The 26,019-nt window shown below is 45.7% G+C and overlaps 1 protein-coding gene across 1 annotated transcript in view; it reads right to left on the minus strand.

The window, feature by feature from the left end:
- LOC141059755 (scavenger receptor cysteine-rich domain-containing protein DMBT1-like) overlaps positions 1–26,019 on the minus strand; it is a gene marked incomplete at its 3' end in the record, with an annotated part of 153,183 nt that overhangs the window by 109,102 nt on the left and 18,062 nt on the right. Inside the window, exons 5-7 of the mRNA XM_073555887.1 lie at positions 21,113–21,133; positions 17,896–17,913; positions 17,497–17,514 (exon numbers count right to left, since the gene is read on the minus strand). Of these exons, the coding sequence (XP_073411988.1) occupies positions 17,497–17,514; positions 17,896–17,913; positions 21,113–21,133 (57 nt within the window). The remainder of the gene's footprint in view (positions 1–17,496; positions 17,515–17,895; positions 17,914–21,112; positions 21,134–26,019) is intronic.

The following is a 26,019-nucleotide window of genomic DNA, read 5'->3' on the forward strand; positions in this document are numbered from 1 at the left end:
CTGATTGCCGCTGCTTATTGCTAGTTACTATAGCTTTCATTGGAAAGGCAGCAGTAACCAAGCAAACAGCACGAGTCTGAGCAAGACGCTGAGACTGACATTTTTGCTGAGCAGCTCCCACTGCGGCCGAAACACAATGGGGGTCTGCAGAGGCAGACAAAGCTTGGAATCAACTCTGTGCAGTGGGAGAATTCCGGCGACTAACACAAATACTCATTTATAATTCTGTGTTTGTCTTCAGTCAATAAGTGGAATGTTACAAACTTTGTTTTTACAAATATTGATACTGGTGTGTCTTACATTGTTCTTTAGTAAATACCAAAAAAAGAAAAAAAAAGAAAAAATAATTTTTAATGATTACTGTTTAAAAGTATATTAACACACATAACACGTAAAAAAACAACAAAAAACAAACACAAAATAGATGCTAGACATTAATGGTATATGCAGGGATAACCAGCTATATGGCTAACAGACCCTACTTGGCCCTACAAAGCTTTCAGTCTACCTCACTGTGGAGGTTGGCACCCTAAATAGTCCAAATGGCACCCCCACTCAACGTCGGCAGTTCCTGGACTGCCTTATTCCCTTGTTTATGGGTGCACGAAAGGTGAAATTACTGGCCCTCTGACCCATTGAGGTCCTTCTCTACCTAAAGTCCTCTGATGAACCCCTTGAATGGTGGAGAGAAATGCATTGGTACAAAGGGATTATGCATCTCACTTTGAAGAAAATTTCTTGAGATAAGCAATATATATTGGTTTTGTGTACATATGGTGGGTTTTTTTTTCCTGTTATGGTGCATCTCAGAGAATATTTTTAGGCACCTTTTATCTAATGTATTTGTGATGTACAGTACATTTGATAGACTTTGGTTATTGTAGGACATTACAAAGTAACTTCTGTGCGTCCACCAATATTTTTATGTGACCACAGTAGGGTGGTATATGTTTATAGCTTGTACATACTTACTGTCTACCACAGGTGACATTAGTGATGTCCAGGGACTGCCGACGTTGAGTGGAGGCACAATGCCAACTATTTAGGGTGCTAACCTCCGTGATTAAGTAGACATGTAAGGGCCAAGTAGGGCCAAGTAAGGTCTGTTAGACATGTAACTGGTTATCTACTGTATTTATAGACTCTTAATGTTAAGCATCTGGGGTTTTTTTTGTTTTTTTTTAAGAGTGTTATGTATATTAATATATATTTTTTTGTTATTTATTCTTGTGTGACCCCACATTATATATCTACAACTTTATTTTTCTCAGTTGTTCTTTTACTAGCAGGTGAAGCATAATTGTTTATCATATATTAGTAATATACTGGAGCAGTCAATTTGAGATCATTTTTCTTCCTATAGCCAAACCTTTCTACTGGTCTGAGTTTTTAATGGCATTTGTCTAGTTAACCAGTCCTCATACAACACTGAACTTGTTGAGATTGAGATGTGCCTGGAAAAACATAGCCACCGGCTCCGTTGCTGTTAAGGAGAAAGAGAGAAGGCACCGTAGAGACAACCTACTATGCTTTTACTGTGGAGCCTCTGGACATTGGAAAAGGAATTGCCCCTCCTGCCCTTCTTCAGAGAAACCATCAGAGAAACGACTGAGTCTGGGCAACAATCGAGGAGGTTGTCCAGACTCCCAGGTACATTTTTTCTCACGTACAAAAATGGTGCTCCAGGTTGAATTGGAAATTGCTGGCGGTCCTGTTATGTCTAGAGTTGAGCAAAACGGGTCAAAAAAATTCAAAAGTCGCTGACTTTCGCCAAAGTCGGGTTTCATGAAACGAAACCCGACCTCAGCGTGAGGTTGGCCACGAGGTCGGCGACTTTAGCGCCAAAGTCGCGTTTCAAAAGATGCTTCAGCGCCCTTTTTCAGCCAATCAGGAAGAACGGACACTGTGGGCAACGTGATGACATAGGCAGCAGTCACCACCATCTTTGAGAAGGGCATGCAAGTGATTGGCTTGCTTTGGGGGGGCGTCACAGGGGGTATAAAAGGGCGTGCATGCCGACCGCCATCTTACTTCTGCTGATCTCAGTATAGGGCTAGCTGCTGCTGATGATTCTGTAGGGAGAGCGTTAGGCAGCGAAGAAGAAAAAAAATCAGCTGCTGCTGCTAGCGATTTTGCCTGTACAACACACCAGTCACTGTGCAGTGTAAGGGGAGGCTATATTTTGGTGGATCAGCTCTGTTGGTTGTTAGGCTGCCTTATAAGGCTACCTGATAGCTGCATTGCTGGTTTCACACTGCTCTGCAAACTGCTTTTTTAAAAGCAATCCTTTTTTTTTGTACTGGTGAGATACTGAGCGTGCATTTTTTCACACCGTACAGCGGTGTACGCCCCTCACACAGTACCATGTAACGGCTGTTATCACAGCCACAATAAAGCTAAGGGTGTCACTCTGTAAGGATAAGTTGAGGAGTTGTTCCGTTCTTACAGACCTCCACCTTATAGTTTTGTCTGTTTTTCAAACAGTCTAGTCTATTTGCTGTTTGATTACATTCAAAACTATAGAGAGACAGCGTGTGTCAGTGCGTATACAAAAACACGGAGCTTGACAATTTAACATACACCGGACAGCGGTGTACGTGCACGCTGCTCTCTCAGTACCGTGTAACGGCTGTTATCATGGCCACAGTGAAGCTAAGGGTGTGACTCTGTAAGGATAAGTCGAGGAGTTGTTCCTTCTTACAGACCTACACTCTAGGGAGATTTCAATCCTGTCCTGTCCTATATAACATTTTTCACACCTGCCAAATTCAGCCTGTCATACAGCGGTGTGATATACACTGGGCCTGACACAATACATCAGTGTCCAGAAGTGTGTAAGGACATTCCATTTCTCCCATCCTATATAACAGTGTTCACACCTGCCATATTCAGCGTGTCATATAGCGGTGTGATATACACTGGGCCTGACACAATACATCAGTGTCCAGAAGTGTGTAAGGACATTCCATTTCTCCCGTCCTATATAACAGTGTTCACACCTGCCAAATTCAGCCTGTCATACAGCGGTGTGATATACACTGGGCCTGACCCAATACATCAGTGTCCAGAAGTGTGTAAGGACATTCCATTTCTCCCGTCCTATATAACAGTGTTCACACCTGCCAAATTCAGCCTGTCATACAGCGGTGTGATATACACTGGGCCTGACACAATACATCAGTGTCCAGAAGTGTGTAAGGACATTCCATTTCTCCCATCCTATATAACAGTGTTCACACCTGCCAAATTCAGCCTGTCATACAGCGGTGTGATATACACTGGGCCTGACACAATACACCAGTGTCCAGAAGTATGTAAGGAAATTCCATTTCTCCCGTCCTATATAACAGTGTTCACACCTGCCAAATTCAGCCTGTCATACAGCGGTGTGATATACACTGGGCCTGACACAATACATCAGTGTCCAGAAGTGTGTAAGAACATTCCATTTCTCCCGTCCTATATAATATTTTTCACACTTGCCAAATTCAGCCTGTCATACAGCGGTGTGATATACACTGGGAATGACACAATACATCAGTGTCCAGAAGTGTGTAAGGACATTCCATTTCTCCCGTCCTATATAACAGTGTTCACACCTGCCAAATTCAGCCTGTCATACAGCGGTGTGATATACACTGGGCCTGACACAATACATCAGTGTCCAGAAGTGTGTAAGGACATTCCATTTCTCCCGTCCTATATAACAGTGTTCACACCTGCCAAATTCAGCCTGTTATACAGCGGTGTGATATACACTGGGCCTGACACAATACATCAGTGTCCAGAAGTGGTCGGAGAATTAAATTCTCCCCTGTCCTATATACACCTTGTACCTTGTTTTACAGTTCCATATCGTTGGTGGAATTGTGGGTACATTTTTCAAAAAAATGAGGAAGTGTGGTGTAAGAGGCCGTGTTAGTGGGCCGGGGTTGCCAGCTGTTAATGATGGTGTTGGTGTTGGATCTGCTGGTAGTGGTAAAAGCAAAATAACACCTAATGCAGGAGGTGTTGAGCCTGCGTCATCATCTGGCTCCACAAGGCCTCAAAGGCTCCCTTTTCTGGGAGTAGGTAAACCGCTTTTAAAGCCGGAGCTTCAGGAACAAGTTTTGGCCTGCATTGCTGACTCGGCCTCCAGCTCTATCGCCTCCTCTTCTGAACTTTTAAAAAATAAAAGCACTGAGTCGTCTTTGGAGGCTCATGGTCATGAACCATACCTTTATTTGTGTCCTTCACCCCAACCAAAATTGAAGGATGCGGCAGGCCACACAACAGATTACTCCATGGAGCTGTTTTCACATACCATGCCTGGGTTATGAAGTGAAATGGTGAATTACCCAGGCCAAGATGAATCTGACATGGAGTGCACTGATGCACAGCCACTGATAGATGATTCTGCTGGTGCATTCACTCAGAGCACGACATTGTCCTCGCAGTGTACTGAGCCAGATTCTGACCCTGATGAAACTCAGGTGCCCCTTCCCGCATACTATACCACCGTACATGGAGACACAGAGGAAGGTGAACATGACATTGAAGAGGAGGTGATGGATGACCCAGTTGTTGACCCAGATTGGCATCCATTGGGGGAAGAGGGTGCCGCTGCCAATAGCTCCGAAGAGGAGGAGGAGCATCCGCAGCAGGCATCGACATCGCAACAGCTGTTATCTGGCAGGCATGGAGCAGTCCAAAAACAGGTTACAAAAAGCCAAAAATTTGCTGGACTGCTTGGCTAGACGGTCAAAATAGCACAGCGTGCAAAGACGCAAAATGTCTTCCATAGTGGGAAGAGTGCAGTGTGGCACTTTTTTGAACAAAATCCTAATGAACAGGCCAAGGTTATCTGTAAGAAGTGCGCAAAGACCTTTAGCCGAGGGAAAAATCTGAAAAATTTGAATACCAGTTGCATGCACTTGCAAGCGTGGACGGAACACCAAACCTCAAGTACCACATGTGCAAATGCTCCCAAAGAAGCTAGTCAGCAACGCTACATTGTTTCCCCCACTATAAGCCCACCGGTTACCACAGCAGCAAATGTTGAGGTGTCGTTGCAAGGCCAAAGCTGTCAGGGAATCACAATGTTATATCAATGAAAGACTGAATCTAGGCCATCAGAAAGAACACCAACTCCATCACCATCATCAACCCTCTCTCAGTCCGCCCTGTCCACCGCTAGTTCCACCATATGCAGCTCTCAAGTCCAGCTCACCCTCCCAGACACTATGAGTAGGTCAAGAAAGTACTCAGTCTCTCATCCGCATACACAGGGTTTGAACGCCCACATTGCCAAACTAATCTCATTAGAGATGATGCCCTATCGGTTGGTGGAAAGCGCAGCTTTCCGCGAACTCATGGCCTATGCAGTACCACGCTATGACCTACCCAGTCGCCACTTCTTCTCTCGCAAAGCCATCCCAGCCCTCCACCTTCATGTGAAGGACCGCATTGTCCATGCACTCAAGCAATCAGTGAGTGGAAAGGTGCACCTCACAACTGATGCATGGTCCAGTAGGCATGGCCAGGGCCATTACGTGTCCATCACTGCGCACTGGGTTAATGTGTTGGATGCAGGATCCACAGGGGACAGCGGTGGTGGGACAGTGCTGCCTAGCCCACGGTATAGGAAACAGTTGGCTGTAGGCGTTCGACCCTCCTCCTCCTACTCCTCTAGAAGCGAAAGCTCGTCCCCAGAGCGCAGTCGCAGCAGCACTCCATCCGCAGCTGCCAGTGTTGCACACGAGGTGTCCCCCTATCGATCAGCTAGTGGAAAGCGTCAGCAGGCTGTGTTGAAGATGATGTGTTTGGGCGACAGACACTGCAGAGGTACTGGCCGACTACTTTCAGCACCAAACTGAGTCATGGCTGGGCAGTCTACATCTTGAGGCAGGCAAGGTAGTCAGCGATAACGGCCGTAATTTTGTGGCTGCCATAGCCCTTTCAAAACTCAGACACATACCTTGCTTGGCTCACACCTTGAACCTGGTGGTGCAGTGCTTCCTCAATAATTATCCGGAGTTAACAGGCCTGCTCCAGAAGGTTCGAAAACTGTGCTCGCACATCCGCCGGTCGCCCGTACACTCCAGTTGTATGCAGAAGCTGCAGCGATTGCTACACCTTCCCAAGCACCGGCTAATTATCGACGTTGCAACAAGGTGGAACTCCACCCTGCACATGGTTGAGCAGCTGTGCAAACAGAGGAAGGCCATAATGCATTTGTGGGAGAATACCCGGACAGGCACTTTGAGGGCAGACATGGAGTTGACAGGTGTGCAGTGGTCAAAGCTGAAAGACCTCTGTAAAGTCCTTCAGTGTTTTGAGGAATGCACACGGCTGGTAAGCGCAGACGACGCCATCATAAGCATGAGCATCCCACTTATGCGTCTGCTCATGCAAACTTTGACGCACATTAAGGAGCAGGCGTCTGCAGCCGAGGTTGACGAAGAGGAGGAGGAAATCCGTGATGACAGTCAGCCATTGTCTGCTCCGGGACCTCTCCTGGACGAGGTGGAGGAAGAAGAGGAAGAGGAGGAGGAGGGTGATGATGGGGATGATTATTTAGGGGAGGACGATGCTTCTCGTGTGTCCAGAGAAAATGTTGGCGTGGCAAGGTCTGGTACAGGGTTTGTGCGTGACTGGAGGGATGTGGATTTGCCAGAAAATGCTCCTCCACCAAGCAGTCGCAGTGCATCATTGACACCGGGAACATTGGCCCACATGTCAGATGATGCCTTGCAGATCCTAAAAAGGGACCCCCGCATTGCCAAAATGATGAACGATGACGACTACTGGTTGGCCAGCATCCTGGATCCATGCTATAAAGGCAAATTCCAAAACATCATGCTACAGGAAAACCTTGACCTAATATTGGCTAACAAACAAGCTACTTTGGTAAACCGGTTGGTTGAGGCATTCCCAGCACACAGCAGCGGTGATAGTTCTCACACGAGCCGTAGGGGCCACTGGCAGCTTGGAAGAGGTGTTCGTGGTGCACACATCAGAAGTGGCGTTGGAGACAGGGGTTTCATGACCATGTTGTGGACTGATTTTTCAAGTCCCGCTCACACGACTGGTAATACTGCATCGATGGAAAGTGACAGGAGACAGCACTTGTCATCTATGGTTACAAACTACTTTTCCTCCCATGTTGATGTTCTCCCTCACAGGTCATTCCCCTTTGACTATTGGGCCGCTAAACTGGACACCTGGCCTGAATTGGCACAATATGCGTTACATGAGCTCGCTTGCCCAGCTGCAAGTGTGCTATCGGAAAGATTCTTCAGTGCTGCTGGATCAATCCTGACAGAAAAAAGGACCCGTCTGTCGACCCAAAATGTGGATGATCTAACCTTCATTAAAATGAACCATGCATGGGTTTCCAAGGATTTTGTCCCAACTTCCCATGATGACACATAGGTTGACAGAAAAATGGCTTGCTTTGGTCCTCCTCTTCCTGGGACTTGACCAATTTCGCCTTTTGCATCAGCTGAATGTCCAACATCAACATATGCCACTTTGTAAACCTCCCTAACTTTGCTGCCTCCCCCCCCAAGGCCGGGGTCACCACCTAGCGCACGAAACCGTGCGATTGCCGTTGCCCTGGACAGGTGGTTAGGTCGACTCTTGGGCGCGGGCACTGGCACAGGGTCCCTCATAGTGCAATCAAGTGTCTCTGATAGTGGGGGTGCACACCCGCCGTCAGACACACCGCCATACTAAGAGAGGCCCAGTGCCAGTACCGACGCCCACGAGTGGGCCCCCCTTGCTTGGCCAGGGCCACAGCATTTGCAATCTTTACCTCTCCCTGCTCCTCCGCTGTGTAGTCTGGGCTGTCAAATCCATACTGGGCCTGACACCATCTGAGCCTGCCTCCTGATCTATAGACATATATTTTGAATGCGTAAACTATGCTATCCATACATGTTATGCGGTGATACGGTACCCTTTCTCACCTTTGTGCAATCACGTGTAGTCCATACTGGGCCTGAGAACGGCTGGCTAGCTGTTATGTAAGCTACAGCACCTGTGGTTTGCACACGTAAGTTTTTCATTTTTTCAGGAATGACAGTTAGGCCTAATTCCTGAACTTCGGTTGACCTGCACTTACTGGGAAATCATCGTTCGCGGGTAATAATTGTAATCCCAGATCCCCATCACTAACGGTGTTCAGCAGGTTATCTGCACCTGTAAGCGACACACGCTGGCCCTTTCAGTGTAGCGCACATGCAGCCACGGACATGTAAGGGCATGACACACCAGTTATTGGCCAATCTCGCGTGCCAGAGCCTCGCGTGTCCCTCTAGTAAGCTGGACGCGGACCGCGGGGGCATGACGGAGTCTCGTTCGTTAACGGAATTAAGCTTGCAATGGGTGCATCTTTTCGGTTGCTGGATGGTTGAGGTTGCCCGAGTCAAATTACACCGCAGGCTCCACTCCTGGTGGTGCCCTTCTGGTCATTCCTTTAAGGTTCAGCTTTGCAACCATACTGCCCACGTAAAACAAACACTTTGCCTTCATGGATGCTGTTTGGAGGGTCGTGACTCGTGGGAATAACGCTGCCCAATCAGTTAACCTGCTAGAGAGATCCTTCGTTGCTCCCAAGCATGACATCACACTCCCTAGGAGGAAGGTATGCCACTGTGGCGACCGTACTCCTGGGGGCGACACAAGTGCATTGATGCCCAGCCACTGCTCGATGATTCTGCTGGTACATTGACCCAGACCACTACATTCCCCTCGCACTCTACACAGCCTGAATCTGACCCTGATGAAACTCAGGTTACCCTTCCCATATACTGTTCCACCTTACACGGTGACAAAGAGGAAGCTGCAGATGAAAGTGCAGGTTCGGCCCACCCGCCGTCAGACACACCACCATACTATCAGGGGCCCTGTGCCAGTGCCGTCGCCAACGAGTGGGCCCCCTTGCTTGCTCAGGATCACAGCACTTGCAAGGTTGAAATACTTACCTCTCCCTGCTCCACCGCCATGACGTCTTCCGCGTTTTCTGACAGTGATATTCTGATCAGAGAGCGCAATGACATCACGTCTGTACGCCCTCTGCCTAAACAGCCAAGTGCAGTGAGATGGAAGATGGGGATGATGAGGAGTCCAGACTAGTACAGGGATTCCCTAGCGAGGAGACTTATTTAATTGTTTTCAATGTTGGGACAGCAATTTTTGGGGAGCACTATACTCTGGAGAATGATAGATGGGGCCCACCATACACTGGAACATTCCAAAGGTGGACATCAGACACTGGAGCAGCATTTACAGGGCCCATTATACACTAGAACATTAGAAATGGGGCCCATTATGTATGGAGCATTATTTGGGCCCATAAGACAGTGGAGCTTCATCCATGGGGACCAACATATAATGTAGCATTATGTGGAGCTCATCATATACTGCTTCAAACATTATATGGGACCAAAGATTCTGTATGGAGAAATAGATGGGCCTTGTTACTCTGTATAGCGCACTATGCAGTGGCCATAATACTGTATGGAGTAATATACTGTCCGCTTTTGGAGCTATTGGAGAATTTAAAATGGATATCAGTCATGAGATGTAAAAAGTGAAGTATTTTTCATTGTAGTATACCACTAATTCTCTGCCGTATCGGAGCATCATGAGTTGTGGTATGTGTTAAAGGGGCGCTCTTTGGCCCAGTGCACATGGAAACCTGGAGCCAGCCCTACCCCCCACAACTTTAGCCAAATAACCCCTATTTTCAGTGCGTAACTAGTATTGTGAAGTAAATAAAGGGTGACAAGCTTCAGTAATAAGAATTTATGCTTTTGGCATTCAAATGGGCACTGTAAGTGTGCTTCCTGTCCTCTTCTCACTGCCGACTATTCTTCCCCATTGACTTACATTGGGTTTCGTGTTGCAGTCGGACCCCCGACTTTTCACTATAGTCGGCCGATTTCGTTCGACCCCACTTTTGCGAAAGTCGGGTTTCGCGAAACCCAACTCGACCCGAAAAAAGGCAAAGTGCTCATCTCTAGTTATGACCACCGCGTTTGTTGACTGTGGTTCCTCCATTAATCTGACTGATGCCCAAGTTGTGACTCTTAATAAGATAGGTACAGTCAGGTTAAAAGACCCTGTTAATATTGTGGCTGTGGATTCATCCTCTCTTACCCGGGATGGAATTTGTTTTATGTCTGAAGTTTTTTCTTTGAAAGTGGGTTCCACTCATGTGGAAAATGTAAGTTTTTTCATTATGAATAATCTGCCTGCAGGACTGGTATTGGGAATGCCCTGGTTGCAACGCCACAATCCTCTAATGTTAGGCGTTGGATTCCTGACGCCGCACAGCGGGAATCCAGAGCCAGACATCCAGTGGTCTCCCATTCTCCTCCGACCACTCCGGGTGCTGCTCAGACTCGCTCTGACAGTCTGGATGTTGCTGCCACCTCTGGTGCAGCAATGGTAGCGCAACCTGCTCTGCAGGGAACTGCTCCAGAGGCTAAGTCCTCGTGCCGTGCTACTGGGCATGCCCGCAAGGTGACCTCTCACTGGAGAGCAGGGGTCACATGTTCAGGTCCTGCGTCGGATCTGATTGGTCCTTTCCAGGGTACTGGAAGGTCCCGGAAATGCATGGCTATAAAAAGCCTGCATGGCGGCTCAGCCATGCGCTAGTGTAGCATATTATGCTGTGTGTGTATGGTGATGGATGCATGGACTGGTGACTGACTTATTAAGAAACCCATTCCCTCTGATAATACGAATGGTGACAGAGTGTTGGTTAGTCAGCGCCAGATTGTGGCATGCTACACGCCACTGTGCCTCCTGCACTGCACATTAGCGTCCGACGGTGTCCGGCCTTCCGGTTCCGCCGTCCAGTGGCTATAGTTATTGCCACGCTGCGGTAGCAGCGTCCATTGGCAGTTGCGGCTGCAATGCCACCCACTGGTCATCCTGTGAGGCTAACAGGGCCAGCATTCTTACATTCTTTATTGTAAGGCAACTCTGTGTCTTAACAGAGTCGCTTTTAGCATTCGGGTGACATTAACCCGAGCGCAGTAATTCACCTTTTGGTGCATCTGCCACTGTCCAACAGCGGTCTTATCATCTACCGCACGGTGGACCCCGGGCGGTGAACGCACCTTCTATTATTTATATTTGGTGCATTCCACCGACCATAACATCTTATTGATTGGGTGAAGGGGGAGATCACCCGATGGGGATGTAATGATAATGGTTTGTGTTGTAACCCGGTTCCTTTTGTCAATCCGATAAAATCCACATCTGTGTCATCTGTCGGTCTGGAGGGTATTCCGGAGTACCTGAGAGACTTTAAAGATGTGTTTTCCGAAAGCGAGGCTGAAGTGCTCCCACCACAAAGACCATATGATTGTGCTATCGATTTAGTACCTGGAACCAAATTACCCAAGGCTCGTTTGTTTAATTTGTCCGGGCCTGAGCGCCAAGCTATGAAAGAGTACATTAAAGAAAGCCTTCGCAAGGGGCATATTCGGCCCTCGGTCTCACCCGTGGGAGCGGGATTTTTCTTTGTAAAGAAAAAAGATGGTGGGTTGCGACTGTGCCTCGACTTTCGAGAACTGAACAAAATTACTGTTAAGAATACGTACCCTCTCCCGTTGATTCCTGATTTATGCAATCAACTCACGGGGGCCAAATGGTTTTCTAAGCTCGATCTACGAGGGGCTTATAACCTTATAAGGATCCGGGAGGGGGACGAATGGAAAACAGCGTTCCTGACAACTGAGGGGCTGTTTGAAAACCTGGTTATGCCCTTAGGCCTCACTAACGCTCCTGCGGTTTTTCAGAACTTTATTAATGTTGTTTTTTCTGACTTGATTGGACGTTACGTAGTCATTTACCTGGATGACATCTTGATTTACTCTGAGGACAGTCAGTCACACTTGCATCATCTGCGTACGGTGCTTATGAGACTCCGGGAGAACCATTTGTATGCTAAGCTGGAGAAGTGCTCATTTTTTTATGCAAGAACTGTCTTTTCTGGGTGTAATTGTATCCGGAGAGGGATTCCTCATGGATCCAGGGAAGGTTCAGGCCATTACAGATTGGGTGCAGCCTCATGACCTGAAGGGGTTGCAGCGATTTCTGGGCTTCGCTAATTATTATAGGAAGTTCATTAAAGGGTTCTCGCAGGTGGTAAAACCCTTGACGGACCTCACTCTTAAAGGGGCAGTTGTAAAAAATTGGTCTGTGGCTGCAAAAAATTCCTTCCTGGCATTAAAGAAGTGTTTTACTATAGCCCCTGTGTTGGTACAACCCGATTCGTCAAGACCTTTTATCGTCGAGGTCGACGCTTCGGAGGTGGGGGTGGGGGCAGTATTGTCACAGGGCCCCTCTACCCTGACTAACCTCAAACCCTGTGCCTTTTTCTCTAAGAAGTTCTCTTCGGCCAAGAGAAACTATGATGTCGGTAACAGGGAATTGTTAGCAGTTAAATTGGCCTTTGAAGAATGGAGGCATTTTTTGGAGGGGGCCGCTCATCCCACTACGGTCGTCACTGATCATAAAAACCTGGCCTATATCGAGTCTGCTAAGAGATTGACCCCAAGACAGGCTCGGTGGGCACTTTTTTTTCTCGATTTCATTTTACCATCACGTTCCGACCAGGGTCTAAAAATGTAAAGGCAGATGCCTTATCCCGAAGTTTTGATTCTGTGTCCCCTCCAGAACCTCCTTCCTCCATTCTTCAACCGGGAGAGGTTGTAGCCGAAATCTCCTCTGAGTTACAGAGAGAGATTCTGGAAGCACAAGCACAAGCTCCCAGGAATAAACCCCCAGGTAAATTGTTTGTACCCGGACAATTCCGTCCCACACTCCTTCAAGAATTTCATGATTCTGTATTAAGTGCACACCCTGGTATTGCAGCTACCCAGGGGGGCAGTAGCTAGGGTTTTTTGGTGGTCCTCTATGAGTACTGATATAAAAAGGTTTGTGAATACTTGTGGGGTGTGCGCGCGCTCTAAAAGCTCTCAGGTCCGGCGGCCGGGGAATTGGTGCCTTTGCCAATTCCATATAAACCATGGACACACCTGTCCATGGACTTTATCACTAACCTTCCACCTTCCAAAGGCAACTCAGTGGTATGGGTAGTGGTTGATAGATTTTCTAAGCAAGCCCACTTTGTGCCATTACCTGCATTACCATCTGCTGAAACCTTGGCCCGCTTGTTAATACAGCACATTGTTTGACTGCATCAAGTGCCTGTGAACGTGGTGTCGCACAGGGGTGTGCAATTTGTGGCCAGGTTTTGGAGAGCGTTTTTTATGAAATTGGGGGGGTCACGTTTTTATTCTTCTCTGCCTATCACCCGGAATCCAACGGACAAATGGAACGCACCAACCAGTCATTGGAGCAGATTCTGAGATGCCTGGCCTCCTGCAGACAGGAAGACTGGTTTGAGGTACTACCCATGGCAGAATTTGCATTCAACTGTCGGATTAATCAGTCTACCGGAAAGTCTCCCTTTCTGGTCAATTATGGGTTTGTTCCGCAGTTTGGGGAATTTTCCCATATGGATTCGGATTGCCCTGGTGCCGAGGGGATGGTATAACAATTAAAAATCTTCTGGAAGGAGGTACAGGGGAACATCTCCAAAGCCCAGAAGAAGTTCAAACATTTTGCAGACAGGAGGAGGGGGGTGGTTTCTGCATTGACAGTGGGGGAAAAAGTCTGGTTGTCCACCCGTAACATCAAACTTAAAATACCCTATATGAAGTTGGACCCCAAATTTATTGGCCCATACAAGATTGTAGAGGTGATCAACCCAGTGGCATACAGATTACAGTTGGCCACCTCCTTCAAAATCTCTAACGTCTTCTACAGGTCCCTATTAAAACCTGTGGGGACAGTTAGAGAAGATCCCTCATCTGTGGCTCCACCAGTGTTGGTAGAGGATCAACTGGAGTACGAGGTAGGGCGCTTCGTTGATTCGCGGTGGGTGCACCGGAGACTTCTGTACCTTATCCATTGGAAGGGATATTCCGTTGAGGATCGATCGTGGGTTCCGGCCAGTTCGGTGCACGCTAATCGACTGGTGTGGGCTTTTCATGCCAGGTACCCTGAGAAACCTGGGGGTCCAGTGGCCCCCCATTAAGAGGGGGGTACTGTCATGGTTAGGACATGGTTAATGTCCTGTTCTCACAGGGTTAACTTTTGCCAGCCTCTCTTTGGATCTGGGAGGGGTATTTATACTCACTCCAAACTAGCATTCTCTGTCAGTTATACTGCTGTTCTGGTGTGTCTGACCCCTGGTGTGCGTGTACTCTGCATTGTTTGTTTGCTTCCCGTGTATGACTCGGCTTGTTCCTTCACTCTGTACTCCATCTCTCGTTTTGGTACCATTGTCTTTTCTGGTTCTGACCTCATGGCTTGGCTATCGTTACTCCATTACAGTTTACCCCTATTGTACTGTCTAATGCCCGTTCTGGTTTTCTGATCTATTGCTACGTCCTGACTATCCATTCTGTCTAATCCTTTGGTACTGTATTGCTATCTCGTGCTTTGACATCGGCTTGATCTGGTTTCTGTCTCTGTCTATGCCCCTTGGTAACATTGTCCTGTAGTTACCTTTCTAGGAGTTTCCCTGCATCTCCTAGCTCAGTGGAGCTTAGGCCATGCCACTAGCAGTCACGTGATTCAGGTCCTGGAGCATGCATTGTCACCACTGCTGCCCGCTCCACAGGTATCTTTGTGCACAGTCTTTGTACTCAGGACATGCGCTCTGGCTCAGTAAGCAAGTGCAGTGCGGTGTTCCTGACAACTGTTGGTGATATTATTCCTCTTTGGAGACCAACCAAGCTGGAGTGCAGGAGCTGGCAGAGTTCTGTGGTGCTTCAGTTGAATGCTGTTTTCAAGTGGCTAACTCTGCTATCCTGGAGCATTGCAGCAGAGCAAGCTTAGTGTGGTTTTGTTTTACCCTGTCTTTTGGATCTTTCCTTTTCTTTTTGTGCAGTGCATTTATTCCCTGTCTCACCTCCTGGGGAGGGGGTTGAGAGTTTAGATCAGGGCTAAAAAGGAGATAGGGACAGGTCTGGGACTTGGGCTTCACTACCATTAAGTGTACCCCCAAATTAAGGAAAGTCAGGACCACCTTAGCCTTAGGTGCAGTTTCAGGGCCCTGGTTCCACGTCACCTGTTTTCCACTTACTGCCCCGTGACAATATGTTCATATGATAAAATAAAAACCCCTCTCATTACACCCCCCTCATTACACCACCTCATTATACCCCCTCATTATACCCGTCTCATTATACCCCCTCATTACACCCCACTCCTTACACCCCTCTCAATACACCCCTCATTATACCACCTCACTATACCCCTCTCATTACACCCCTCTCATTATATCCCTTCATTAGACCTCTCATTACACCCCCTCATTACTCCACCTTCATTATACACCCTCATTATACCCATCTGTACTACAGGACGCCAGTGACTGTCTGTCCGCAGTCTCCAATATCATGTCCACTCTCTATCTGAAACTCAACATCTCCAAAACTGAACTTCTTCTGCTCCCGCCGTCTACTAACCTCCCTAAATCTGAAATTTCCCTCTCCGTGGGTGGTACCACAATAACACCCCGGCAGCAGGCGCGCTGTCTGGGTGTTGTTTGACACCAATCTCTCCTTCACATCCCATAGACAATCTCTTGCCCGCTCTTGCCGCTTACACCTAAAGAACATCTCTAGAATCCGCCCTTTTCTCACCATGGAAACAACAAAAACCCTCACTGTAGCATTGATCCACTACCGCCTGGATTACTGCAACGCTCTATTAATTGGCCTCCCCGTCACTCGACTATCCCCTCTCCAGTCCATACTTAATGCAGCAGCCAGGGTCGTCCATCTGGCTAATCGGTACTCGGACGTGTCCGCTCTTCGTCAGTCATTACACTGCCCATTAATTATAGAATCCAATTCAAAGTACTTGTTCTCACCCACAAAGCTCTCCACGGTGCGGCACCCCCCTACATCTCCTCCCTCATTTCTGTCTATCGGCTTAGCCGTTCGCTGCGCTATGCAAACAACATTCGACTAACCTCTGCACTAATCCATACCTCCCACTCCCGACTCCAAGACTTCTCCCGTGCTGCTCCTATCCTCTGGAATGCTCTACCCCAAGAAATTAGGACTAACCACAATTTGCATAGTTTTAGGCGCTCCCTCAAAACACATTTGTTCAGAGTGGCTTATCACGTTCACTAATCAAAGTAATTCTATGTGCAAGTGTGCGTGTGTAGCCCATTCACTATCTCCATCCATCCTTCACTCTCTCAAGATGGCTGGACCTTCATTGTAAATAAATCATTGTAAATACACACATGTACTTTTTATCTCCTTCACCTCATTGTAGATTGTAAGCTCTCACGAGCAGGGTCGTCTTATTTCGTCTTATTTTGCTTTAATTATTGTATTGTTAACGTTGTTACTTATGACTTGTGTTTTGAAACTGTTAAACTGTAAAGCGCTGCGGAACATGTTGGCGCTATATAAATAAAGATTATTATTATTATTATCTCATTACACCCCCTCATTAAACCCCTCTCGTTACACCTCTCTCGTTATACCTCTCTCATTACACCCTCTTCACAGCTTGCAGGAAAGAAGGTGCTTTGGGGCATGTGCTGGAGATGGGGTACCTGCGCCACCAGAGGGCGCCAGCACCCCATCTCCAGCACAGGAAGCAAGCTGCGGTCTTTTCTGCTGGCTGTAACTGCATGGATGTGGGTGGGCAGTCGTCAGTGGGTCCGGCAGCGGCAGCGGGGGGGTCCGGCAGTGGCGGCGGGACCTGGCGGCGGGTCTGGCAGTGGGGGGGTCCGGCGGCGGAGGGTGGGCTCCTGCGGTGTCCCACTGATGTTACTGCGGCAGGGCCTGGTACCACCAGTGGGTGCAATATTGGAATACCCATCACTTGGGTATTCCAATATGGTGGTCGGCGTACTTCCGATGCGGCGGATCGTGGGATTCGGGGACATCCAGACGGAATTGGATGACGGACAATTTAAAGAAATTATATATACAGATGATCCTTCATTGTCTTACTCTTAAAGTATTTCTCAGCAACTAAGTGACTCTATCATCCTCAAACTCCATTAATTCCAAAGCCTCTATTATACTTAATAAAAATGTAATACTATTATTATTGTGACAGTGAAGGTACCCTGACAACTGAAGGAAAACAATTTACATGCAGCTATAATGGTAATCTGCTGGTAAATAGTGTTCAACTTAGTACAGTTGGCTTTCTGGAGCAGCAGCTACAGGGAGAAAATTAAGTTGTATTCTCTCTATAGCTACTCACTTTTAGTTACCTGGGCGCTGCAACGAAAGTTTACAGTCACCGCTCAATAAACTTTGTGAACAATGTAAAGTTGCGATAGCAAGGAGGAAGCAGTTTGAAAGTGAAAAAAGCTGGGTTTTGTCATCCTATTTATGTCCCCACAACCTGATATGTATGAAACCTTTTTATAAAGAGGATTGCACTTACCATAGGTTTCTTTAACATCTATTAAATGAATGAGAAAAAAATATATTTTAGTACATAACAGAAGGAGAATTATTAGAGAGGAGGTACAAAATTTCTGTTTTATTCTCATGCTCAGCAGGCATAGTAGATAGTTACAGGGCTGAGCAGTAAATGATAGAACAGTCAGACTGTGCATGATATTTGGTGACTGATCTTGCCCGAACCTATGCCGTCAACAGTTCACAGTTTTTAATTAAATGGACTTCTAATGAAGTTTGAAGATTTTTATTTAAGACTGGATGTGTGTTCTATTTCTTTCATTTATAATTAAGAGAAGTTCACCATCAACGGTGAGTACCGCATTTTTTATTCTTAAAAGAACATGAACATCTCAACATTTACAAAGAAAATTAAACTTACCATTTTGATTTTCATAACCTGGGAAATGAATAGAGAAAAATGTTGTAAACATTTAAATGTGACTAACTTGATGTGAGTTACAAATGTTAAGTTTCACCCTCATGCTTGGTGGGCACTTTCTCTTTAATAATGGTAGATAGTAATAGTCAATAGTTATATACAGTTATACATGGTTACACTGTATTTGAAAATATTTTCAGAAATTTCACACAGTCCTTTATAGAGTCCTGATGGTCTCAGCTAGAAATGAGTGAACCTAAACAGTAAAGTTCGGCGTCCATACTGAACACCTACTGTTTGGGCAAGGACACCAAACACGGACTTCACCAGGAATTCTGTGTTACTATTTGGTTCAGGCCCCCGAACACTGGGTGTGTTTCTCACATTGTCATGTGCATGAGAGCACAGCAAACACTGCTTCTGATCGGTGATAAAATCATTAACGCCGGTCAGGCAGCCACGGTTCCCACTCTGTTAAATGACAGCTTGAGCCCGCAGCTGTGATCAGAGGGATAAAGTTTACCTCCGATCACTGGCATCGAATAATGGGACTACTGCTCCCATCAGCCTGTGCCTGCTGCTGCTACTAACAGCGGGAGCAAGCAGCAGCTAGTGGGAGTATTCATCAGCCGAAGTCTGTGGTCTAAATAAATAATTACATTAAAAAAACTGGTATGGGTTCCCCTGTATTTTTTTTATAACTAACCTGGCAAAACTGACAGCTGGGGGCTGTTTGTTTATAATTTATTTAGAGCACAGGCAACAGTTGAGGAATACTCCCATCAGCTGCTCCTGCTCTCATTGTTATTAGCAGCAGCAGATGTAGGCTGATGGGAGTAGTAGTCCCATCAGCCAACGCCAATGACCGGACGTAATTTTTACTGTTATGAATGAGTCACCGGAGGAGGAAAAAACAAAAATGCAAGCTAAGTCCATAAAACCGGAGAGGTTGGTAGCTAGCGGATTGGAGACCCCTGATCCTATTCACAACAACTAACAGTAGCCGTGGAGCATTCCTACGGTGGTCCTAGATGCCTCGTCACAGCCGGAGAGCTACATAAGCCTAAAGAAAGAAAGGGGAAATCTAAACTGCCACAGTGCAGACCCCAAAGCAATAGACAGCCCCCAACATGTATTGTCGGTGAAAACAGATGAAAACACAAACACAGACAGAAAGACAGGCAGAGCAAATGATGGGGCCCAACTAACTAGATAGGACAGGACAGAAAAGATGCTGGCTGCAATCCGCAAAAACCCTACCAAAAATGTTCCAACACGTCTGATAGGAAAAACGGCCTTGAAGTCACTAGACTTCAAAATCCCTATATCAGCACTCTGATATATTCTGAAGACTGAGCAAAAGAGATTAAACCGATCAGGGACAAAATGGAAATTCAGCAAAGCCCCAGCCGAGGCAGCTGAACACAAAACTAAGCAAATCAGACAAAATCTCATGGAACAATAACAGAGCAAATCTTAGCTTTAGAAGACAGGAACTGAACTGGAGCCCAGAGCTCAGAGCAGAGAAATCACCAGCAACCCTACAGGGCGTCGGCTGCCTTATATCCACTCAGAGATTCCTGATGTCCAATCGCAATCCACCTGTTCAGGTGACAGGTCTCTCCCATCCAAATCAGTTTCACCACCTCCTTTCACCAGCAGAGGGAGTTCATCGGACATCAAAGGTGAATGAGAAAATGAGCTCACAACATTTTACCTCTGATCACAGCTGCTAGCTCACACTTTCATATGACACCATGGGAACTGCAGCTGTCTGACTAGTGGTACTTACTTTATTCCCAACCAGAAGCATTGTTAGCCATGCTGTAATGCCCATGACAATGTGGCAAACACTAGGTATTTGGGGTCATCATTTAAGTGAATGGGGTCCGAGTTCAGGTTCGGGTACTGTTCTGCTACATGAACCAAAACTTTTTTTAGTTGTTCGGCCAAACCCACCGGATCCAAACATCCAGGGGTCTGCCCATCTCTAGTCTCAACCAATGGTTTGGGGCTTACTGATCTTGCTCAAAACCATATGCTGTTATGGATCTAAGGAAGGCTATTAATTTTGACCTTTGCATTGAATCTACAGCCAATAAGAAACTAGGCATTTACAGCATCATCCCATTTACTTAGAAAGCATTTTTTCATGTTAATTTTTTCATAATACTGTGATAGCCTACAATCCACAACAGCTGGAATTTCAGCTCATGAGGAGTACTACTTTAACATCTTAACAGTGGATACGTCAACTTGACAGTAACTTTGTTTTTACACTTACTGACTGTGTTGCATATGCATACTTGTCCCGGGCTCTGCTTCCTTCCCCTTGAACTGCTGCCCTATTTTGTGCTCCCTGAATTTCATCTGCCTTCTGCAGATCTCCTGGAGTTACTTCGGTTGCAGTAAGCCATATTCTGTTGTTAGTTCTTATTTAACATTTGTTGATGCACTACGCATGTGGTTCCTCTACTTTGCTAACACTGAGCCTTACAGTGAATCTAACACTGTGGTACCTCTTACAGGTTCCTTTACTAGCAGAAGGATATTCTTTCCAGTATATATTTATCATCATTATTATAATTATTTTTATTATTATTATTCATTTATTGTGACTCTATTTAATTATTTTTCTGGTTAAAACAAGTTATCTTCTACGCACAAATTCTTGTGGAATGGAGTTTGTCCAACTGCTTGTATCCACCCCAATTGACAGAATGGAGAACCTTTATCCCCGTTAGAACAGAGAGGCAGTGTACATGCTTGACTGCCATTGCACTCATTCCTTTAGAACCAACAGCCCCATAAAGAATAAATGGAAAAACATTCCAACATTTTACCTGCCACTCTAATTTGTAGAGGGGAAAAAACTTCCCTGTATTAGATAACAAATTCCTTTTTCTGCTGATAGCTGTAGGTCCCAGTCGTTGGACCCCCTACTGATTATGGAGTTATCATTTATTCTGTGGCTAGGTAATAACGTGTTTTCACTGGTCAGCCCCTTTAAGTGTTCAAAAACGCAGAATTCTGAATGATGTGTGGAGATAATTGCTATCCCCTAAGATATCTTGGTCAACAATGATGATGACAAGAAAGTACCATAGTTAAACAGTAAGAGAAGCTGATGTTTGTCATTCTACCAGTGCACAAATAAAATGATATATATATAAAGCTATACTAACATCTCAAAATTTACAAAATGGTTTAAACTTACCTATGGGATTATCATCATCACCTGGGAAATTTATAAGGAAATATATTTTAATTTATAAAACGTAAAAAACAAGATATGAAGTTCAAAGCTTCAGTTGTATTCTCATAGTTGGTTAATAAAATGTCCATTGAAAAGACAGCAGTAAATGGTGGAAGAGTTTCATCAATTTTTTAGTTATTGGTTCAGTCCTGTGCCTCAAAATGGCTACTTGATCTTGCCCTAACCTACTATACATGTAAAGTAGACTAATTCCTTTTATAATATACTCTCATTTTGAAATGCATTAATAGGTTACAACATCCTTTTGTGTAATGACTGACTCGCACTTGTGGGTGAAACTGCAGCCGATAGGAAACTAGCCATATGCAGAATAATCCCATTCACCCAGAGTGCATGTTTTGTAGATTGTGTTCCAGCAGTTTCTACAAATTGTTAAGGTTTGCGGATCGCACTCAATATAAACTAAGGTAAAGTGCGATCGCAACCCAGGGTCCACTGTGCGGTGATGGGGAACCGCAGCTAGTATACAACGGCAGAGCGAAGCTGCGAGCAAGCATCGTAAACACACAGACTTAAAAGTCACACAGCGTGAAGAGAGTGCGAAGTAACCGACTCTGTTACATCACAGAAAGGTACTAGCAAAGAGAGCACTAGTGGCTATACCCTGTTAGGCTGCACAGGAGTATAGTAGTTATGATGCTAGTTGGGGTCCCCAGGGAAGTCTAGGCTGGTTGTGCCTGCTCTTCACTCAGCTGTGCTAACTGCACACATGCCCGGAGACAGATGCTAAGCCCAAGCAGGAAATCCCACCCTACACTGTCTAGACACTCCCTCGCAGTGCTAGTAATGGCACACATGCACACAGGGTGGTAATGTATCCACCAACACACCAAACACATGTGATCTTAGCGTGCTGACATTCCTGTTCAAGTCCAGTCAGACAGGACATTGCTCATGGACCAATCCTGGACTGCGACATCATCCGAGTAGCTGATGACCAACCACCAATGAGAGGTAGCCACCTTACGAGCATGCTCAGTAGGGTGATTTACGGACTTAGCCTCTGGAACGCCTGATTGCCGCTGCTTATTGCTAGTTACTATAGCTTTGGTTGGAAAGGCAGCAGTAACCAAGCAAACAGCACGAGTCTGAGCAAGACGCTGAGACTGACATCTTTGCTGAGCAGCTCCCACTGCGGCCGAAACACAATGGGGGTCTGCAGAGGCAGACAAAGCTTGGAATCAACTCTGTGCAGTGGGAGAATTCCGGCGACTAACACAAATACTCATTTATAATTCTGTGTTTGTCTTCAGTCAATAAGTGGAATATCACAAACTTTGTTTTTACAAATATTGATACTGGTGTGTCTTACATTGTTCTTTACTAAATACCAAAAAAAGAAAAAACTAAAAAATAATTTTTAATGATTACTGTTTAAAACTATATTATCACACATAACACGTAAAAAAACAACAAAAAACAAACACAAAATAGATGCTAGACATTAATGGTGTATGCAGGGATAACCAGCTATATGGCTAACAGACCCTACTTGGCCCTACAAAGCTTTCAGTCTACCTAACTGTGGAGGTTGGCACCCTAAATATTCCAAATGGCACCCCCACTCAACGTCGGCAGTTCCTGGACTGCCTTATTCCCTTGTTCATGGGTGCACGAAAGGTGAAATTACTGGCCCTCTGACCCATTGAGGTCCTTCTCTACCTAACGTCCTCTGATGAACCCCTTGAATGGTGGAGAGAAATGCATTGGTACAAAGGGATTATGCATCTCACTTTGAAGAAAATTTCTTGAGATAAGCAATATATATTGGTTTTGTGTACATATGGTGGGTTTTTTTTCCTGTTATGGTGCATCTCAGAGAATATTTTTAGGCACCTTTTATCTAATGTATTTGTGATGTACAGTACATTTGATAGACTTTGGTTATTGTAGGACATTACAAAGTAACTTCTGTGAGTACACCAATATTTTTATGTGACCACAGTAGGGTGGTATATGTTTATAGCTTGTACATACTTACTGTCTACCACAGGTGACATTAGTGATGTCCAGGGACTGCCGACGTTGAGTGGGGGCACAATGCCAACTATTTAGGGTGCTAACCTCCGTGATTAAGTAGACATGTAAGGGCCAAGTAGGGCCAAGTAAGGTCTGTTAGACATGTAACTGGTTATCTACTGTATGTATAGACCCTTAATGTTAAGCATCTGCGTTTTTTTTGGTTTTTTTTTAAGAGTGTTATGTATATTAATATATATTTTTTTGTTATTTATTCTTGTGTGACCCCATATTATATATCTACAACATTATTTTTCTCAGTTGTTCTTTTACTAGCAGGTGAAGCATAATTGTTTATCATATATTAGTAATATACTGGAGCAGTCAATTTGAGATCATTTTTCTTCCTATAGCCAAACCTTTCTACTGGTCTGAGTTTTTAATGGCATTTGTCTAGTTAACCAGTCCTCATACAACACTGAACTTGTTGAGATTGAGATGTGCCTGGAAAAACATAGCCACCGGCTCCGTTGCTGTTAAGGAGAAAGAGAGAAGGCACCGTAGAGACAACCTACTATGCTTTTACTGTGGAGCCTCTGGACATTGGAAAAGGAATTGCCCCTCCTGCCCTTCTTCAGAGAAACCATCAGAGAAACGACTGAGTCTGGGCAACAATCGAGGAGGTTGTCCAGACTCCCAGGTACATTTTTTCTCACATACAAAAATGGTGCTCCAGGTTGAATTGGAAATTGCTGGCGGTCCTGTTATGTCTAGAGTTGAGCGAAACGGGTCAAAAAAATTCAAAAGTCGCCGACTTTCGCCAAAGTTGGGTTTCATGAAACGAAACCCGACCTCAGCGTGAGGTTGGCCACGAGGTCGGCGACTTTAGCGCCAAAGTCGCGTTTCAAAAGATGCTTCAGCGCCCTTTTTCAGCCAATGACGAAGAACGGACACTGTGGTCAACGTGATGACATAGGCAGCGGTCACCACCATCTTTGAGAAGGGCATGCAAGTGATTGGCTTGCTTTGGGGGGGCGTCACAGGGGGTATAAAAGGGCGTGCACGCCGACCGCCATCTTACTTCTGCTGATCTCAGTATAGGGCTAGCTGCTGCTGCTGATGGTTCTGTAGGGAGAGCGTTAGGCATGGAAGAAGAAAAAAAATCAGCTGCTGCTGCTAGCGATTTTGCCTGTACAACACACCAGTCACTGTGCAGTGTAAGGGGAGGCTATATTTTGGTGGATCAGCTCTGTTGGTTGTTAAGCTGCCTTATAAGGCTACCTGATATCTGCATTGCTGGTTTCACACTGCTCTGCAAACTGCTTTTTTTTTTTTGTCCTGGTGAGATACTGAGCGTGCATTTTTTCACACCATACAGCGGTGTACGCTCCTCACACAGTACCGTGTAACGGCTGTTATCACGGCCACAGTGAAGCTAATGGTGTCACTCTGTAAGGATAAGTTGAGGAGTTGTTCCGTTCTTACAGACCTCCACCTTATAGTTTTGTCTGTTTTTCAAACAATCTAGTCTATTTGCTGTTTGATTACATTCAAAACTATAGAGAGACAGCGTGTGTCAGTCCGTATACAAAAACACGGAGCTTGACAATTTAATATACACCGGACAGCGGTGTACGTGCACGCTGCTCTCTCAGTACCGTGTAACGGCTGTTATCACGGCCATATTGAAGCTAAGGGTGTGACTCTGTAAGGATAAGTCGAGGAGTTGTTCCGTTCTTACAGACCTCCACCTTATAGTTTTGTCTGTTTTTCAAACAGTCTAGTCTATTTGCTGTTTGATTACATTCAAAACTATAGAGAGACAGCGTGTGTCAGTCCGTATACAAAAACACGGAGCTTGACAATTTAACATACACCGGACAGCGGTGTACGTGCACGCTGCTCTCTCAGTACCGTGTAACGGCTGTTATCACGGCCACAGTGAAGCTAAGGGTGTGACTCTGTAAGGATAAGTCGAGGAGTTGTTCCTCCTTACAGACCTACACTCTAGAGAGATTTCAATCCTGTCCTGTCCTATATAACATTTTTCACACCTGCCAAATTCAGCCTGTCATACAGCGGTGTGATATACACTGGGCCTGACACAATACATCAGTGTCCAGAAGTGTGTAAGGACATTCCATTTCTCCCGTTCTATATAACAGTGTTCACACCTGCCATATTCAGCCTGTCATATAGCGGTGTGATATACACTGGGCCTGACACAATACATCAGTGTCCAGAAGTGTGTAAGGACATTCCATTTCTCCCGTCCTATATAACAGTGTTCACACCTGCCAAATTCAGCCTGTCATACAGCGGTGTGATAAACACTGGGCCTGACACAATACATCAGTATCCAGAAGTGTGTAAGGACATTCCATTTCTCCCATCCTATATAACAGTGTTCACACCTGCCAAATTCAGCCTGTCATACAGCGGTGTGATATACACTGGGCCTGACACAATACATCAGTGTCCAGAAGTGTGTAAGAACATTCCATTTCTCCCGTCCTATATAACATTTTTAACACCTGCCAAATTCAGCCTGTCATACAGCGGTGTGATATACACTGGGCATGACACAATACATCAGTGTCCAGAAGTGTGTAAGGACATTCCATTTCTCCCATTCTATATAACAGTGTTCACACCTGCCAAATTCAGCCTGTCATACAGCGGTGTGATATACACTGGGCCTGACACAATACATCAGTGTCCAGAAGTGTGTAAGAACATTCCATTTCTCCCGTCCTATATAACATTTTTCACACCTGCCAAATTCAGCCTGTCATACAGCGGTGTGATATACACTGGGCATGACACAATACATCAGTGTCCAGAAGTGTGTAAGGACATTCCATTTCTCCCGTCCTATATAACAGTGT

Source organism: Dendrobates tinctorius, unplaced genomic scaffold, assembly GCF_039654945.1.
Source record: "Dendrobates tinctorius isolate UK_male_01 unplaced genomic scaffold, ASM3965494v1 ptg000230l, whole genome shotgun sequence".
Classification (NCBI taxonomy): domain Eukaryota; kingdom Metazoa; phylum Chordata; class Amphibia; order Anura; family Dendrobatidae; genus Dendrobates; species Dendrobates tinctorius.